At 36.8% G+C, this 18,406-nt stretch overlaps 1 protein-coding gene across 1 annotated transcript; it reads right to left on the reverse strand.

Annotated features, from left to right (window-relative positions):
• Positions 1–599: 599 nt before the first annotated feature.
• LOC147504143 (secreted RxLR effector protein 78-like) lies at positions 600–1,082 on the reverse strand. Its single transcript, XM_086605074.1, has one exon. The coding sequence runs from the start codon at positions 1,080–1,082 to the stop codon at positions 600–602; it is 483 nt and encodes a 160-aa protein (XP_086461200.1).
• Between the last annotated feature and the right edge of the window lie 17,324 nt (positions 1,083–18,406).

Raw genomic sequence — 18,406 nt, forward strand, 5'->3', positions numbered from 1 at the left:
GCCAAGCTAATTTCATAAGTAATGCAAGATTCATCTCTTTCAGTCTTCGAGTACCAAGTCCCCCTTCACTAATGAGTTTGCAACACCTATCCCATGCCACCACCACTTTCTTCCTGATAGCTGGATTACCACTCCAAAGAAAATTTCTTAAGAGAGTTTCTGCTTCATGAATAAGTCATTTTGGCCATCTATATATAGCCATATAATGTAATGGAATGCTCGAGAGAATAGACTTGACTAGTATCAATCTTCCTTGGAATGACAAGAGTTTGCCTTTCCACCTTGAAATTTTGCCTTTAATCTTATCAAGCAGAGACCTCACATTAGCTCTAGTTACCCTACCTTGAAGTAGAGGGACTCCAATGTATTTTTCAGGTAAGCCACCAACTTGAAACCCCAACTCTTCTTCAATGTTTTGCAACCTCTCTTGGTTAATACGCCCCACAAACATCTGGCTCTTAGCTTTATTTATCTCTTGACCTGAAGTCATTTGATATCTATGTAAGAGTGCAACAATATTTGACACAGAGTTCATTGTACCATCACTAAAAATCATCACATCTTCGGCAAACAACAAGTGTGAAGGGCCATGGAATCCTTTAACAGTCACCATAGGCTTGGTTAGCCCCCAACTCCTGCAATTTATTAATGCCCCTGCTTAGTGCATACTCTGCCAAAGCAAATAAGAGTGGTGATAAGAGGTAGCCTTGCTGAAGGCCCCTACTAGCTGTGAAGAAACCACACGGGCCACCATTAACTAAGATAGAGATACGAGTTGATTTGATTAAGACCTCCACTCTTTGAACCCAAAGATCAGAGAAACCAAATTTTTTAAGGACGGCCACCAAGAACTCCATACTTAGAGTATCATAAGCTTGTGAAATATCCACTTTAACAGCTATATTACCTCCAAACTTTTTCTTCTTGAGCTCATTGATCATCTCTGAAGCCAACCCAATACTAGCTTGAGGCAACCTCCCTTGAATGAAACCTACTTGTTCCTTAGACACCAACTTACAAATAATGTTATTCAATCTAACTTGTAAGATTTTTGAGAAAATTTTAATCAAAAAATTACCCATGCATATTGGCCTATACTGAGAGATTTTGGTTGCATTCTTGACCTTAGGAATGAGAGAAATGAAGTTTGAATTCACTCCACAATGGCTTCTCTAAAAAAAAAAGTCCACTACATTGATGAGGTCCTCCTTGATAACAGTCCAACAAGCTTGATAGAAGTAGCCATGAAAACCATCAGGTCCGAGGGCACTATCTTGACTAATTGCGAACACCACCTATCTAATTTCATTCCTTGTCGGCATAACATCCAACATAAGATTGTCTTCATGAGTGACTATGTTCGGGATTAGTTGCAACAAATCTTCATCCAGCTACACTTCTTTATACTAGAATTTATGTTCATAATATATACAATATGCTCCTGTACAAGCCTTGGCTCAGAGATATTGTTATCTTGTTCTTCATGAAGTTTGATGATAAAAGCATATCCTTGCTTGATATTTCACATCTTGTGAAAGAATGAATTGTTCCTTGAATCATCAACTTCCCAGTTTGTTATGCTTTTTTGTTTTCAAAATTTGCCTTTGTTATTCATTGCTTGATCCAGGTTCAGCTCCTTCTCAAACATCTGTAACTCTAGCTGATCATTGAAAGGGTCATCATCAACTAGCTGTTGAAGGAAAATTAGTTCCTTTTGAGCATCAATCACATTACTATCCACATTCCCATATGTATGCTTGTTCCAATCCTTCAGTGCGTGTTTGAGCCTCTTTAACTTCTCTGAGAAGATATGTATCGGAGTGCCCACAACTTCCCAACCCCAAACCTGCTCAGCTAACCCCATAAAGGATTCATGTTCAATCCAACATTGATTGAATCTGAAAGGAGCATTATGAGGACTTGACACTACCATATTAGATCCCAAGAGTGGTGCATGATCTGATCCCTGTCTACTTAGTACCTTGTATTGCCTACCCGGATACTTATCAACCCAAAATTTGTTAAAAAAGGCCCTATCCAGTTTAGAGAGCACCTTCATGAACCCCTTCTGCTTGTTTGACCACGGAAACTTAATTTAAACACGAGTATGTACTCTCTTGAAGTTCACACAACAAGTTTACTGAATTATAGAACTCTTGCATAACAATCCTAATAGGTGGAAGTCTTCCCTTCTTTTCTTCATGCCTTAACACAACATAAAAATCTCTGATGACCAACCATGGCATATTAGTATTGAGAGCATTGAGTTCATCCCATAACATTCTTCTTTCCCTATGCACACATTTGGCATGCACCGCCATGACCATATTACCATCCATGAGAAAGGTAATTTGCTGCTACTTAATACAAACTAGAGTAACATCGAGGCCCCTTTTCCCCAGGATCCAAATATTGCCCAATTTATCAGCAGTGTCATTTTGAATAAAATTACAATCAAAATAAGATACAGCTAAGTTCCTTACAAGCAAGCAATTAGGCTTAATCTTAGGTTCTGCTACACACACAAGATCCGGCTTAAAGGAGAAAACCATATCTTTGAGTCTTTCAACTACATTCACTTTCCTTATCCCTCTAACGTTCCAAAAAAAGATCTTTATTTAAAAGATGTTTAGTGGTTTTTGTTACCTTTTGCTCTAGTGGCTGGTGGAGAGCCATCATTATAATAGTTTTTCTTTCCTTTGCCCTTCTTGACTGGAATAAACGAACTTTGATTACCCTCCTCCATGTCTCCCCATCTCCATGTGATGTGGAGTGCTTCATTTACTATTTGCTCCTGGCTTTGATTCACAGATTCATTGCCAACTGATGACTCTCCCATTAGTACTCCTTCAGTAAAAGGCACCTCTGGATTGTTAGAACTAGAAATCATATGTTGTTTAGAGATTTCACAAGGGCTATGCACATTCACAATAAGGTGGGGACAATTAGCACTTCCATTAAGGTTGTCAGGACCAACCAAATGGATATAGAATCCCCCATCAATGATGTTAACCTCATGTTGTTGCACGACATCCTTTACATTAGGAGAGTCTGCTAGTTCAATATCAATCTGTTCATCATGTTGTAACATACTCGGCTGAGTCCCACAACTTTCTTGAACTATCTTAACGACCATATCTTCAATACTTTGCCCCACTTGGGCTACCATCTCTGTTTGTAAATTCACAACTATGTCAACAATCGGCGTAGGTGTAATGATAAGAGAATTAAATTAGATGTAAAAACAGTGTTTCTACATACTAAAATTATGCAATCAATCAATATATTATACTCTCAATATCGTGTGATAAATAGGAGAGTAATCATTTTCGATCCACTCTTGTTTGCACGTACTTGTAACAAATCTAGAATAAACTACTATTAACTAATGACGAGAGTAATATAATAAAAACAATAAATTTATGATGCTAAAACAGTGAATTAAATTGATGAGAGAAGGATATATAGAGGGGTAATCTACCAGGCAATTCGATTGACAATTAGTTAGTTGTCGAATTACTTGTTTAATCCCTAGTGAATACCAAGTCATCTTTGATCAAGGTTTCTCTAGCAAGAGAGATTAGCACCCCACAAATCTTTTTGATAGGGTTTCTAATCTCTAGTTCTCCGTTATGAGTTCTATCTCTAGAAACTTACAACGAAGAATTTTAAGTGCTAATTACAAATCAATAACTAAACTACTAACAATCATCTTCATGTAGCTTCATAAACCCCCTCTAATGGGAGTGGCATCAGATTGAAACTAACTAAACAATAGAATAAATACATAATAAACTAAGACAATAATTTAATGGAATAAGAGTTAAAGCTTTTATTGAGAGGTTTTAATGGAGGCTACAAACCCTAACCCTAAACTATACTAAACTATACTAAAGAAAAGTGGAGAGAGAGAGACCTAAATTATCACTAAACTAATAAGGGAGTAGCCAAGTTAGGTTTAGCCTTAATACTCTTTATATAAGAGAGGATTAGGGTTACATTTTCGTACATAGACCGGAAGACTAGACTTTGGGTCTCTAATGTGAGCACAAAGTCCATTAGGTTAAGTCTAAAAGGACCAATTCTGCTAAAAATTACTTCAGTGCCCTTTTCGTCTACTTATACAGCTTTGATTAGGGCAAGAGCAAGTCCATTGAAAATCTTATTCTGAGCCAGTCGTTTTGACATAAAGTAGGCACAATCCTGAGGTCCGAATCCAAAGATACGCCCTTTTGAAGTTCTGATGGCTTTTTGTTCTTTTTCTACCTGAATTGACTTTGACTTCCCAGCTTTGACTAGGCTTGAAAATGCTTTTTCTTCTTGATTCTTGGCTTTAAAAATATAACTCTTCTAGCAATCATCTTGACTCATTTTCCATACAAAATGGCGTATTTAAGTACATAAACAGCTTCAAGATCTGAAATACATAAAAACACGTAAACAGTACTAACTTTTATTTATTATAAACATAATTGGCCTAAGTAAAATACTATTAAGGGGTTTAAACTACAATTTTGGGTGCTTATCACACCACCCACAAATAGTATTTTTCTTTTCCTCAAGCAAAGATGATAAATAAAAATAGATAAGTGGCAAAAAATGTGATCATAACTAATCTCATTTCGTAGAGTGCAATTGCATTTACCATATGCAATAAGGCCTTAAACCACTAGGAATTCCCTAGTGAACGAGTTATAGTCTCGTGAGAGTTTTCCAAAGAAGATACTCGCAAACTTCATTTATACTACGACGACTAAATAATAAAATTAATGTCCCCAAATTTATCTCAGATATCTATACACCTCACTAGCAGTTAAACAAGGATAGTCAATCTAACTCCTAAATTAATACATGCATAATAATCAAATCATCTTAAGATAAACAACTATACAATGAACTATGTTATAAAATGCAATGGTAGGTTTTTTTTTGAAATTTTTAGGTAGCGTGCTTAAGTAGGTTCTCACAAGGAATGTGTCAAGACACATATCACTCTAACTTTTTCTACTCAAGTTTTCTAACTCCAGTGTGCAGTGGGCATATATTTCCTCATAATATATCTTAATGACAATCCAAGGAAGTCGAGGTCGATCAAACACATCTACCACTTACTATCACACCAACCTATTCCTAATTGAGCTAGAGGTCTTTATTAGGTGATATGGGGCGTAGGTGTTGGTTAACGAAGGAAGGAAATGGATATTCAAAAAGGCAAGTCTGAGATAATAGGGTCTTCCAAATATGTAACTAAGAGAAAACCTTGTTCTTACTTTGCTTCTACACTTTGTTTTCATCCTTAGCCATTTTGTTTTGGCTTTTGACTCCTTTGATTCTGTTTTTGGAGTTCTAACTTTTATTTTATTTTTCTTTTCTTTATTTTATTTTTCTTTTTCTTTTTCTTTTGAAGCAACTAACTAATTTTTGTTTACATAGGTTTTTCTTTTCTCTTTTCTTCACTCATCCTATTTCTCAGACTTATCCAGATAGGTAGGCTGGTTTTATTTTTTATTTTGTTTCATTGGGTAAAGGATTTGTGGTTTGTGAAAAGGCTAATGGAAGGCTCAGTGGGGCGACTAGCGGAAAAATATACTTAGGTCAGAATTTCTAGCTATATCGATCCAAAAAGGGCCTAAATTATCGCTTAGGGTATGTTATGGTGATCGAGCAAGTGGATGTGTGATTTCTCTACTCGGATTTGACTTCTCCCTTATGTCATCACTCATATATTAATTCATATGGGCTTTTTGGGCTAGATGCTCACAGGATATATATTAAGTACTCTAACCTAGGTCTCAGAAAAATACTGCCAAGTACAATCATAAATGCTCATGCAAGATGTTCATGAAAAGATGAAATGACTATTACCTACATATTAATCTAAGTTTCAAAAATTAAATCATAATTCAAGTACTACGTGAGATTTCTAGACTAATATCATCATGGAGAAGGGAACAATATCATTATCACTAAGTGCATAGTATAAACTATTTTTATGATTTTTATACTTTTCTAATTTTTATACAACAAATAATACGTAATATACAACTTACTATGTGTTTAAACATTTATAACGTGTTTCTATACCACCCCCAAACAGAATCATGCTTTGTCCCCAAAGTATGGAATGCAAATAAATGATAGAGAGTACCATAGAATGAGATTGACTGGAATGCAAACAATGAGGGGCACACAATCAGCACTCAGGAGGAGATTGGAGAGTTCGTGGTTAAACAATATAAGGAGAAATTCAAAAAATCGGAGCATGAGATTGACTGGAGGCTAATTCAAAATATGCCTCAGGCAGTTTCAGATGAAGATAATGCAAAGATATCTTCCATCCCATCAGCACAAGAAGTGAGGGTAGCGGTTTTTCATCTTAAAGCCGGGCCGACTCCCAGCCCCTACGATGGTTTTCGAAGCTTTTTCTTTCAACAATGTTGGGACATTGTGGAAGATGATTTGGTCAGAGCTATAAGATATTTCTTCATCAAATCTCGGCTGCCTATGGGTGTTAACACGAACTTCATTGTGTTGATCCCTAAGGAAAAGAACACCAATCAGATTAGCAAATTTAGGCCTATTTGTCTCTCCAATTTTGTGTTCAAGATCATCACCAAGATTCTCGCCATAAGATTAAGACCAATTGCTGAAAGGATCATTAGCAAGGAGCAATATGGTTTCATACCAAACAGAAATTCTCAGCAAGCCATCGGGTTAGCCTCCGAGTTAATCAATGAGCTGCAAACACCTCGGCATGGAGGAAGTTTAGCAATCAAGCTCGACATTTCTCAAGCTTTTGATACAATGGATTGGGAATTTTTGTGGGCAGTCCTGCGGCATGTGGGATTCTGTGACATTTGGATTCAATGGCTACAAGGAGCCTTCTCTAGCAACTCAATGTCTATAATGATCAATGGTGGACCAAAAGGTCATTTTTCGGCGGAGAGAGGGCTGAAACAGGGGGATCCTCTCTCCCCAATGCTTTTTGCATTAGCAGAGGACTGTCTAAGCAGAAACATCAGCAAGCTTGTCCACGAGAAGAAGATTCGGCAAATGGTGGTTAATGGTAAATACTGCAGTCCATCACACCTAATGTTTGCAGATGATATTTTCTTGTTCAGTAATGCTAACATGAGATACATTAGACAGATTGTCAAGATTCTTAACAGATATCAAGACTCGTCGGGACAAATCATTAACAAGGACAAATGCAAGATTTTTCTTAGCCCAATGACAACCAGACGGAAGCAGAGTATATAGGAGACTCTGAAAATCAAGGAAGCTACCTTGCTTGAAAAGTACCTTGGGGTACCTCTAGTCATGGGGAGAGTAACGAAAGTAGCACTTGCTCCTTTGGTGGATAAGATCATAAGCAAAGCTTCGGGATGGGCCGGGAAATTACTATCTTTCCAAGGACGGGTAGTTCTTGCACGCGACCGCGTTCTAAACAAAGATCCCAAAGGCATAATATGGCTATCTACAAGTGGCGAGATCGTTGATAAAGGAATGTGAAGCTATTATCCGAAATTTCATTTGGAGCGGAAACCCAGCAGAACGGAAATCTATCACAGTATCATGGGAGAAAGCTTGCAAGCCTACAGAGGAAAGGGGACTGGGGTTAAGGAGATTACACGATATCAATCTCTCAATGCTTATGAAACAAGCATGGAGTCTTCTAACAGAGGATAGTGATTGGGCGTCATACATGAAAGTTAAATATACCAATCGAACAGGGGGATGGTCAAACTACAAAACCTCCACTGTTTGGAAAGGTATCAAATGGGCACTTAGTGAGATGAAGCATCTTCATGGCTAGATGGTGGGCAATGGAAACTCTATCAATCTTTGGAGAGAGAATTGGTTGTTGAATAAACCATTCTGCGATTTCTTTCAGGAAGAGAGCAAAAAGATTGTCAAATTTCAGTCAAAGCTCAGTGAGTGTATTTTGGGAGATACTTGAAATTTTTTGGTAAACATGTCTCAACTGCTGCAACAAATGGGCATAGAACTGGGCACTCTACAGTAGCCTAATAGTGCAAGAGAGGATACAAGGGTATGGTTAGGCAATTCTAATGGGAAATTCACAGTTTTAGAAGCGCATGAAGACATCCGAAAGAAATCAGCCAAACCAAAGATGGTGTAAATTCATATGGAACTCAAAGGTTCTACCAAAACTCAAGGAATTGCTTGAAAGGCGGGCGATGGCGCAACAAGAACGAGCGATCGACTCAAAAGGCGGAAAACGCAGTTGGCCTCTAGATGCTTTGCATCTGTCTCACTCGGCAAGAAACTCGGAGCATATACTCTTTCAATGTAATCGGCCAAAACAGTATGGAACTATGCTCGAGACATTTTCAAAGACTTACAAGAACCCTAATCATTTCGGGATGTGCGGCTGACAAGGTAAGCATTACAGCTCCCTCATTCTTGATATGTGGAAAGCTTGTTCTATCACTATGATGGTGAGTCTTTGGAAGAACGAGGACGAGTGCTCTACGACAATAAAGACTCAAGCTTATCGCATATTTGTTTTTTAGCTAGACGAGCAATCATTCGAGCTCACCACAGATCTGCGGGGCATATGGAGAACTTCGGTTCATGACTTAAAATTCTTAGAGTCTTCAATCTTCATCACAAGCTGAGAAAAGAGCACCGAAAATCATTGAATGCTTCCGGACTCTTCCTCCACCGAATAATAAAGGTAAATCTTGATGGGTGCTCGAGAGGGATCACCGGAGATAAGGTTGGGGAATAGTTATGAGAAACTATAAGGGTGAATTCTTAGGTGCAGCGGCAGGAGGTCTGGGGGTCAATACTAATTACATGGCGGAAACAGTGGAAGTTGTACACAAGGAGCTGGAAATGGGATGGAAGTATATATGGGTGGAGAGCGATTCGAAATCGGTAGTCCAAGCTTTTCAGGAGAATAAATTACATTGGAGAGTCAGGGAAAGGTGGCAAACTATGAAGGAGTAGGCAGAATGGATCAATGTCACAGTCACTTGGAGAGAGACCAACCTTGGTGCCGATAGCTGTTCTAAGCATGGGGCTAACTTGGTTCAAGGTGAAAGGAAATGGTGGGATAGTAGACCACTCTTCATGAAGAATCTAGAGAATCACTACACCACTTATTTTCGTTTTGTCCACTAGAGCATTGATGTTTTTAGGAAAGATACATATATGATGTAGCCTCCTATAAGCAGTTCTTAATATGTAACTCTCACTTTTGTAATCCTTATTCTTTATTAATCAATTACATTTAGCAAAAAAAGTACCATAGAAACATGCTTGTAAATGGGAGCACCTTAAAAAGAAGGTTAATCTATACTAATATAAAGAAATAAAAACATACCCAACTCCTATATGAGTTTCTCCCGTTATGGGGATAACATAAAATAATAAATAGCGCTTGGGACATAAGCAGACTCTAACATAAATAAAATAATACCACATGTTCCCATATCAAACATGTGCATATCGTGGCTCCTATAGGATTAGCTTCCGAAATTCCGCGAAATAATGGAATTTCACAAAATTAAGGTACCTAATTACATTATGCGTACCAATTAAATCAACAAGGCTCATGTGTTCTATATTTCAATATTTATACATACAATTTTAATACTTGAACGGACAATGTGCTAAAATATACCACCCCCAAATAATTTGGGAGAGGGGGGTTCATGAAATAATTCAATAACACAATTAAATTATGTAACTAACTAACCTATACTCTACTGGAGTAAACATGACAGGCAAATGGTGGCATAAAGTTTTGAAATGAAATACCAAAATATGCCACCCCCAACCAAAATTTGAAAACTTTTTTTAAGTTTGAAAAATTTTGTGGCATATACTCCATTAAGGTGGTATTTTACAAAAACTTTGGTCTTTTAAAGTCAGATTCCCTAGACTTACTAATCCATGCATGTTTATGTTTTTATTTTTATTTTTTTATTTTTTTAATGTTTGAGTTTTGGAAAAACAAAATTACAAGGAAAAAATGAAAATGAAACTCACTCTATAAAGAAACACTACTTAAATAACGAGAAAAACTGCAAAAGATGAATATGTGAGTTACATGAAATGTGGACCGAGGATCTGGCACTTACAACCACACACTCCGAAAGGAGGGTCCGATTACCTTAATGGTGCACTCATATAACATAAGATTGGAATTTAGTATAATGAAAAATAAAATGAGTCTTTTATAGTCAGATACTCGAGACTTTATCTAATATATATGTATTAACATACAGTTTACCATATATCAACAACCGAAAGAGTTGTGGGTCTTTCCATAAATAATTAACATAGAAAGCACCCCCAAACAAAATTAGGCACCAATATTTTCTACGATGTAGCTTAGTGGAATGAGAGTGAAGTCTGATGGACCTAGAACCTAGTCGAGCATGCAGTTTCTTCTTTTTGATCCAACAAAAGGGTCTCCAAGCAAATGATCGTGAGAAAATAGATGGTTGTGGAAGATACGTGGGATATGGATAAGTTTTCAAAGGAAGGAATGGAAAAATGAGAGCTTGGGTGCAACACAAAACTTATTCATGGTGTAGGTTTGAACTGTCTCATATTTGGAAATGAAGGTGTCAGGTGGCTCTTGCTTGGGTATTATGTCCTTACCAGATGGGTTTAGGAAGTCATGAAGCATAGGAGAAGCAAAAAGGTCAAGTGCAAACTCAAGGTTCCTTTAAAAAGGTGGAGGGAAGGGGAACATTGGTGATAGAAGGGGAATAAGTGATAGGATAATGTGAGGTGGGTGAATGGTGCTCAGCTAGTGTTCTTAGTTCTATATCATCAGAGGCCTTGAGATATGTAAAACATTCCTCAATAGGTGGGTTAGAAGAATCACTGGGATAGAGGGTGAATTTTTTTTCTCCTATCATGGTGTTAAGGGATGAATGGATGTTAATATGAGGGGACTCGCAAGGTGGTAAAGAAGGTTTGCAAAAGAGTTAAAGGAAATCTTCCTCGATTTCATCTATGTTTAGGGATTGAAATTATGATCTTTGTCTTCTTCCCTAAGAGAGGTATTTACTAGTGTGGGACGAAAGCATCGGCCTAGTACTTATGTGAGAGAAAAAACTCTCAAAGGACTTAACTTCTCCTTCTACAGGCAAACATAGTTGTCCCTGTTTGAGTCTAAACATGTTAACTTCCACAGAAAGATTTCCAAAGAAAAGAGTCATTGATCCATCCCAGCAATTGATTTGGGCATTGGTGGTTGCCAAGAAAGGACGCCCTAAGATGATAGGAATAGAGTCATGAACAACTTCTGTGTCAAGAATAACAAAATCAACCAGGTAGTAAAAATCCTAAACTTTAAAGAGAATATTTTCAACTACACCCTTGGGATACTTAATAGAACGATCGATTAACTGCAAAGTGATTTTGGTTTGTTTAAGTTCATGGAGACTAAGCTGTTTATATAAATAAAAAGGGAGTAAGTTAACACTTGCCCCTAGGTCTAATAGTGCAGTTATTATGAAGTAATCTCCCAAGGTGTATGGTACAGTAGGATGACTAGGGTCCTTGTACTTAACAATTCCGTTATGTTAAGATAAAGAGGGATATTGTTCAGTTAAGAAGGTTTATTTGGGTATGTTGGTTTTTCTCATTGTGGTGCATAACTCTTTTAGAAACTTAACGTGTCCAAATAGACTTTTTATAGCATTTAGAAAAGGTAGGTTTATAGTCAGTTTTTTAAACACTTCCCTAGTCTCATCAAAATTATCGTCTTTTTTAGACACAACTAGTCTCTGGGGAAACTGTGGTTTTTCTCTATACGTAGCATAAGGGTTAACAATATTATTAACCTTGTCTTTATCTTTAGCATGAGGGTGAACATATTTATGAACCGTTATTTTATCATTTGGTGGATTCCCTTTTGGTTGTAGTTTAACTGGTACTTTTACAGTTGTAGGGTCTTTAGTTTCTATGACAGTATGGGGTAAGGTTGTCCCTGTTGGTTGTGGGTGGACTGGAACTTCTACAGTTGTAGAGGTCGTCAGCTCCTATGACAGTATTAGATATGGTTTCTTTTTCAACTTCAATTTGTAGGCAATCTTCAGACATAGTTACTTTGTTATCAATTACTCTCCCTGAATGAAGGTTAGTAACTGCCTGTAGTTCCCCTTGGTTTATATTACCATTACACTTATGACTGTTTACTTCGAAGGCAGTGTTTGTTGACTTAGGATTAGGCACTACTTGACCTGAAAACACGCCTTTTTAGTTATTATTTTGGGTAGGAGACATACCAATAACCTTTTGGCACAAAGACTACTTCATTTACATCGTTTGTTGTAGCATGTTAGAGTTTTGATCATGCTGATCTTTCATAAATCTGGAGTTTTACTCATTTTGTTCCATCACCAAGTTGGAGTTTTGTTGCATAATTTGATTCTAATGTTGCAACAAAGTTACTACTACATCCTCTGTAAATTGTTTAAATGGTTGAGTGGTCATAGGAGGAGTGGCTAGAACTAAGGCTTGTTGAGTGTTCATGTCGTTTTGTTGATAGTTCTAGGTCATAGGCACTAAAATTCGATTCTGGTCACCTTGATGTCCTTTTCCTTGATGTTGATTAAAGTTTGTAGTGGGCCTAACATTTTGATTATTAAAACCTGGAGGTGTAACTTGTTGTTGTTGATTATAAATAGTCTTTTGCCTCCATTGTGTGTTAGGGTTGTTATTAAAAGCGCAGCCATTGTCTGGCTGTGGTGGTGGATGTGAGGACAGTTTTTCGTAGTTTTAATCTAAACACGCAATACGAAAACAAGCAAGATGGCAAGCGGTGCCATTTGATAAGAGAATTAATTGGATGTGAGGACAGTAGAGTAATGATATTAAAATAGTAGATTGAGATGGGAAAACAGTGATTTGAATGATATGAGAAAGGTAATAGAGAGGGGTAATCCACCACGCAATTTGATTGACTATTAGTTAGTTGTCGAATTGCTTGTTTAATCCCTAGTGAATACCAAGTCATCTCTGATCAAGGTTTCACTAGCATGAGAGATTAACACCCCCACAAATCTCTTTGATGGGGTTTCTAATCTCTAATTCTCCGTTATGAGTTCTATCTCTAGAAACTCACAACGAAGAACTTGAAGTGCTAATTACAAATCAATAACTAAACTACTAACAATCATCCTCATGTGGTTTCATAAAACCTCTCTAATGGGAGTTTAGACTTGTCTCATCGGATTGAAACAAACTAAATAATAGAATAAAGACATAATAAAGTAATACAAGAATTTAATTGAATAAGAACTAAAGCTTTTATTGAGAAGTTTTAATAGAGACTACAAACCCTAACCCTAAACTATACTAAACTATACTAAAGAAAGGGGGAGAGAGAGAGAGACCTAAATTATCACTAAACTAATGAGGAAGTAGCCAAGTTAGGTTTAGCCTTAATTCTTTTTATATAGGAGAGAATTAGGGTTACATTTTTTAGCATAGACTTGAAGGCTAGACTTTGGGCCTCTAATGTGAGCCCAAAGTCCATTAGGTTAAGTCTAAAAGGGCCAATTCTAGTGGAAATTACTTCAGTGCCCTTTTTGTCCACTTTTATAGCTTTGATTAGGGCAAGACTAGGTCTATTGGAAATCTTATTCTGGACCGGTCATTTTAACATAATGTAGGCCTAATTCTAAGGTATGAGTCCAAAGATACACCCTTTTGAAGTTCTGATGGCTTTTTATTCTTTTTCTACCCGAATTGACTTTGACTTCCCAGCTTTGACTGGGCTTGAAAATGTTTTTTCTTCTTGATTCTTGGGCTTTAAACATAGAACTCTTCTAGTAATCATCTTGACTCATTTTCCATGTAAAATGACGTCTTTAAGTATATAAACAGCTTCAAGACGTGAAATACACAAAAACACGTAAACAATATTATTTCTTATATATTTTAAACATAATTGGCCTAAGTAGAATACTATTAAGGGGTTTAAACTACAGTTTTGAGTGTTTATCATGTAACAGAGTCCACCTTATCACTTAATTGACCACCACCCTCTTCTTGAGCTTGTTGAACCACCAGATCCTCTTGAATCAATTTCTCAATCCTGACAACTCCTTGTGGTTCTGCTTGGTTCTTATTCTTCTTTCTTATTTTTTTTTTCTGGTTCTTAGAAAGGCTAGCAGCTATTACTTGTTATCCTGTCTTGTCACCTTCATTGTTTTGTTTGTCTTTACTCATCTCATTATTTTTCTCTAAATCCTCCTTCAAAAATTTGCATTGCCCCACCAAATGTCTTACACCTTTGCAATAACTATAAAAGTAAGGCATTTTACTTGTCGCAACCTTTTGCCAAAATGCAATTCCATGTTTCTTGGACTCGACTCAAATTTTGTCTGGAATAGGCTGTGAAAGATCAACATCAACCATGACACTGGCATAGAAACCTAGGTCTCTAGAAGTTGCTGTCTAATCAATATATAAGGGTCTTCCCAACACCCTACACATTGCCATTAAATTCCTCATTTCCCAGTATTCCAGACCAAGCCAAGGGAACCTAATCCAGATAGCAGCATGAGATTAAGCTTGCTTGTCAATGGAGAAGTTTGGAGTCCATTTGTTCAAGCGAAGCTGATGTAGACGTTGAAGTTGTTGTTGTCATTGTCAAGGCCATGCTAGTTCGAGTCCAAGCCCATGGTCGTGTTTTGTGTGTGCAATTAGGAATTCGTTAGTTATTATTTGCCACATGTCTATTTTATATTGGATTGCTTTGTTGTCAGGGTTAGTATAAATATGGGCTTATGGTTATGGTTTCAGGGAGTTGTTTTAGTTATGTTTATGTATGTTATGAATTATTGAGTGATTATAAATAAATGTGAGACTTTTAGAGTTTTATAAAGTGTAGATTTTGATTAGGTGTTGCTTCTGCAACTACAATCTACTTTATTTGGTATCAAAGTGTGTTGATTTTTGGGAGATTTGTGCAGAAATACTGTTCACGACAATGTTCACCGAACACTGATCACCCGGTTACTGCTCACCGCGAATCCAATTTTATTATTGTAGATCAAGATATGTCTACAATGTTAGAGATTGAGAAATCATGGAGAAATCATGGATTCATATTAACCCCTAGAGTTTGGGTTGCTCGATTAGAAGAGTGGAGAGAAGCCTTGATGCAAAACAGGTTTGATTGATTAGAAGAAGCGACTAGTCGACTTAGGGAGGCTATGGTGGAGCTTTTGCAGCCCAAACCCCCCATCGTTGGTGGAACTTCTATAGATAAAACACCGGTTGTTGTCGATGACGATAAAGAGATGGAAGTAATTTATAAAGTCGTTGTGTCATGTCTTGAGCATGATAACAAACAAAATCAGCAAGTTCATCACCTTCCTTTGCAACAAAGACGTCCTGCTGACCAGATCTATGAAGGTCTTATTCCTCCAATTCAGCAAGCACAAAGTGGTGATTATATTGATCATTTTCTAACCAATGTTGAGAAGGTTTTTGCTCGTAGCCACAAAGCACTTCAACACATACTTCGTGACTTTCAGTATCCGTTGTGTTTCAAAAAAGGAGTACTAGCAGCATTGTGGTGCCATGTTATCCGTTTGAGTCGATATTTGGACAAAATTCGCGGTCGAATTCCTCAGAACGATGGGAAGGTGACATATACAAGTTTTAAGTTTGGAGAGCTTTTGCATATTGGTGGGTTTTCATGTCAACAAGCTTGTGGACAAGCTTCTTCAACCTAGAGAGAATGATGTAAACGTTGAAGTTGTTGTTGTCAGTGTCAAGGGCGTGCACCCCTAGTTCAAGTCCAAGCCCATGGTCATGTTTTGTGTGTGCAATTAGGAGTCCATTAGTTATTATTTGCCACATATTTGTTTTATATTGGTTTGCTTTGTTGTTAGGGTTAGTATAAATAAGGGCTTATGGTTATGGTTTCAGGGAGTTGTTTTAGTTATGTTAATATGTGTTATGAATTATTGAGTGATTATCAATAAAGGTGAGACTTTTAGGGTTTTATAAAGTGTAGATTTTGATTAAGTGTTGCTTCCACCACTTCAATCTACATTAGAAGCACTTGGTTACTGATGAGCCAGGAACATTGTTCCCAAACCAGTTCAAAGTCGACTTCTAGCTCAAATCGGATCATGATATAACCTCGACCTAGTTGTGTGATTTTCATATTGCCTTTTGGTTTCCATAGATTAATTGCAAGTGAACGCAAAGTTTCAATCTTCAGTTTCATTAGATCTAAACGCCCCCACTAAGGAATACTTACAATACTCAAACCTTTATCTACTTCATCTTCTAGCAAGCATATCGTCGGATATTCCCTTTGCCATCCAGGTAGTGGCAACTTTGAAGTATCCACATTTCTTCCATACCGAGGTTTGACAGGAGCCGCATAGGACTTCTTCCTTACTCATTCACCATCAGTAACTGATAACTGTAAAAAAGAAGAATAGTTCTACTAATGAATAAAGCGATGAAACTCTAAACGTAAGTAAAACTAAACGATATTACGTTTCTAATTTATCAAAGTTTTCTACTCTCAATCCTATTGAGATATAGTGGAGTAGATGATTCGTTCCACTCCTAGTTCTTTCGCAAAGTAATGTTCTCTACATATAAATAATCTTAACTAAAGTCTAATGAGAGATTTACGAATTATAAGCTAGACTACGATGCAACTACCCACATGATGCAACTAGTCAACTAAATAAACAGCTATGAAAATACTACGTCGATTCTATGATAAGGAATTAGGGGGGGATTGATTCCACCTTAACTCAACTTAACTTACTAACGACGAATCGTCCTAATCTGAATTGAACTGCTACGCAGAACAATTGGTTCTTCCTAATCTTTAATTACACATGGCATTTCTACTAATTCATAACTAGCATGTGAATGATTAAACCCATTCTCATGGTGAACTAATTGTTTCTAGGGTGGAATAGAAATTACGACTATCCTACGCTAACACAAATCAAGCTTTCATCAAGGCTTCTCAACCCCCCTCTAATGGAGGTTTAGCCAAGAATCATTACGCAATCATTTCCGATTAAAATTAAACTAAACATACTATAAAGAATTGAAATTTACTAATCTAAATTAAACAATAATTAAAATCTAATTAATAATTAAGAAATGATATCAACAAGAATTTAAACTAGATCTATAAATATAATGACAGAAAAATGAATTGAATAAGAATCTACTAATTTATTTATCTAATCAATGAAGATCAATGATTTAAGAGTTTAATCTAAAACAAGAATTAGATTTGAAACTAAACTTAATTAAAAACAATTAAATCTAGATCTAGAAGCTATTCTAATGGTTACTTTCTATTCTAAGCTACTTTTATTTTCTAACCTAACTATCCATCATTTACCAAGAGTCAAGCTTTTGTTTTTATACTTTCAGATCCAAAAATCGTGCATGGGCTTGGAGCCATGTTTTGGGCTGGAAAATCGGGCCCAAAACCCAATTTTTTCAGTCCGAAAAGGGCATTTCAGTTGGATTTGGCTTCAATAGACTTTTCGTCCACTTTTGCTCCTCTGATTGGGTCAAGGCTTGGATCATTGGAAAGCTCTTTCCGAGCCGGTCGTTTTGACATAAGGTAGGCCTAATTCCGAGGTCTGAGTCCAAAGATTTGGTCTCATGGAAATTCTCACGACTTCGCGATCAAGTTTTCGCCCGTGTTGACTTTTTAGCTTTTGACCGGGCTTTACAAAGGCTTTATCTCCTTGAATCTTGGCATTTATTCACAGAACTCCTTAGCAACCGACCTTTTCTCCTTTATCTCGCTAAAGTGGCACATTTCTGCACATAATGGACTTTGAAGCCCTGAAATGCATAAAACACGTGTCGATTAACTCTTACTTATTATTCACATAATTGGTCTAAAAGTACGATTGTTAAGGGGTTAAAACTACAGTTTTGGGCTCTTATCAAACCACCCCTAAACAGCATTTTGCTTGTCCTCAAGCAAATATGATAAATTAGAATAAGTGACCAAAAATGGAGTTCTAACTACTCTCGTTTCGCTAAGTGCGATTTCATTTACTATATGCAATAAGGGCTTAAACCACTAGGAATTCCCTAGTGGACGAGTTCTAGCCTCATGAGAGTTTTCCAGTGAAGGTACTCACAAACTTCATCTATACTACAACGACTAAAAAATAAAACTATTGTTTCTTTATTCAGGTCTCAACTATCTATACATCTCACTAGCAAATGAATAAGAATAACCAAGTCAAAAACCTAAGCTAATATATGCATAATAATCAATCATCTATGATACAAATATATATACTATGAGTAATACTATGAAATGCCTAGCAGGTTCATTTTTGCAACTCGGAATAGAGTCCTTAAGTAGGTTCTCACAATAATAGTCAAGATACAA

The sequence above is a fragment of the Coptis chinensis genome, chromosome 4 (assembly GCF_015680905.1).
Source record: "Coptis chinensis isolate HL-2020 chromosome 4, ASM1568090v1, whole genome shotgun sequence".
In the NCBI taxonomy this organism is placed as follows: Eukaryota; Viridiplantae; Streptophyta; class Magnoliopsida; order Ranunculales; family Ranunculaceae; genus Coptis; species Coptis chinensis.

Coding starts and splice junctions, on each gene's coding strand:
- LOC147504143 (XM_086605074.1), bottom strand. CDS start 1,082: ATGGGTAATTTTTTGATTAAAATTTTCTCAAAAATCTTACAAGTTAGA.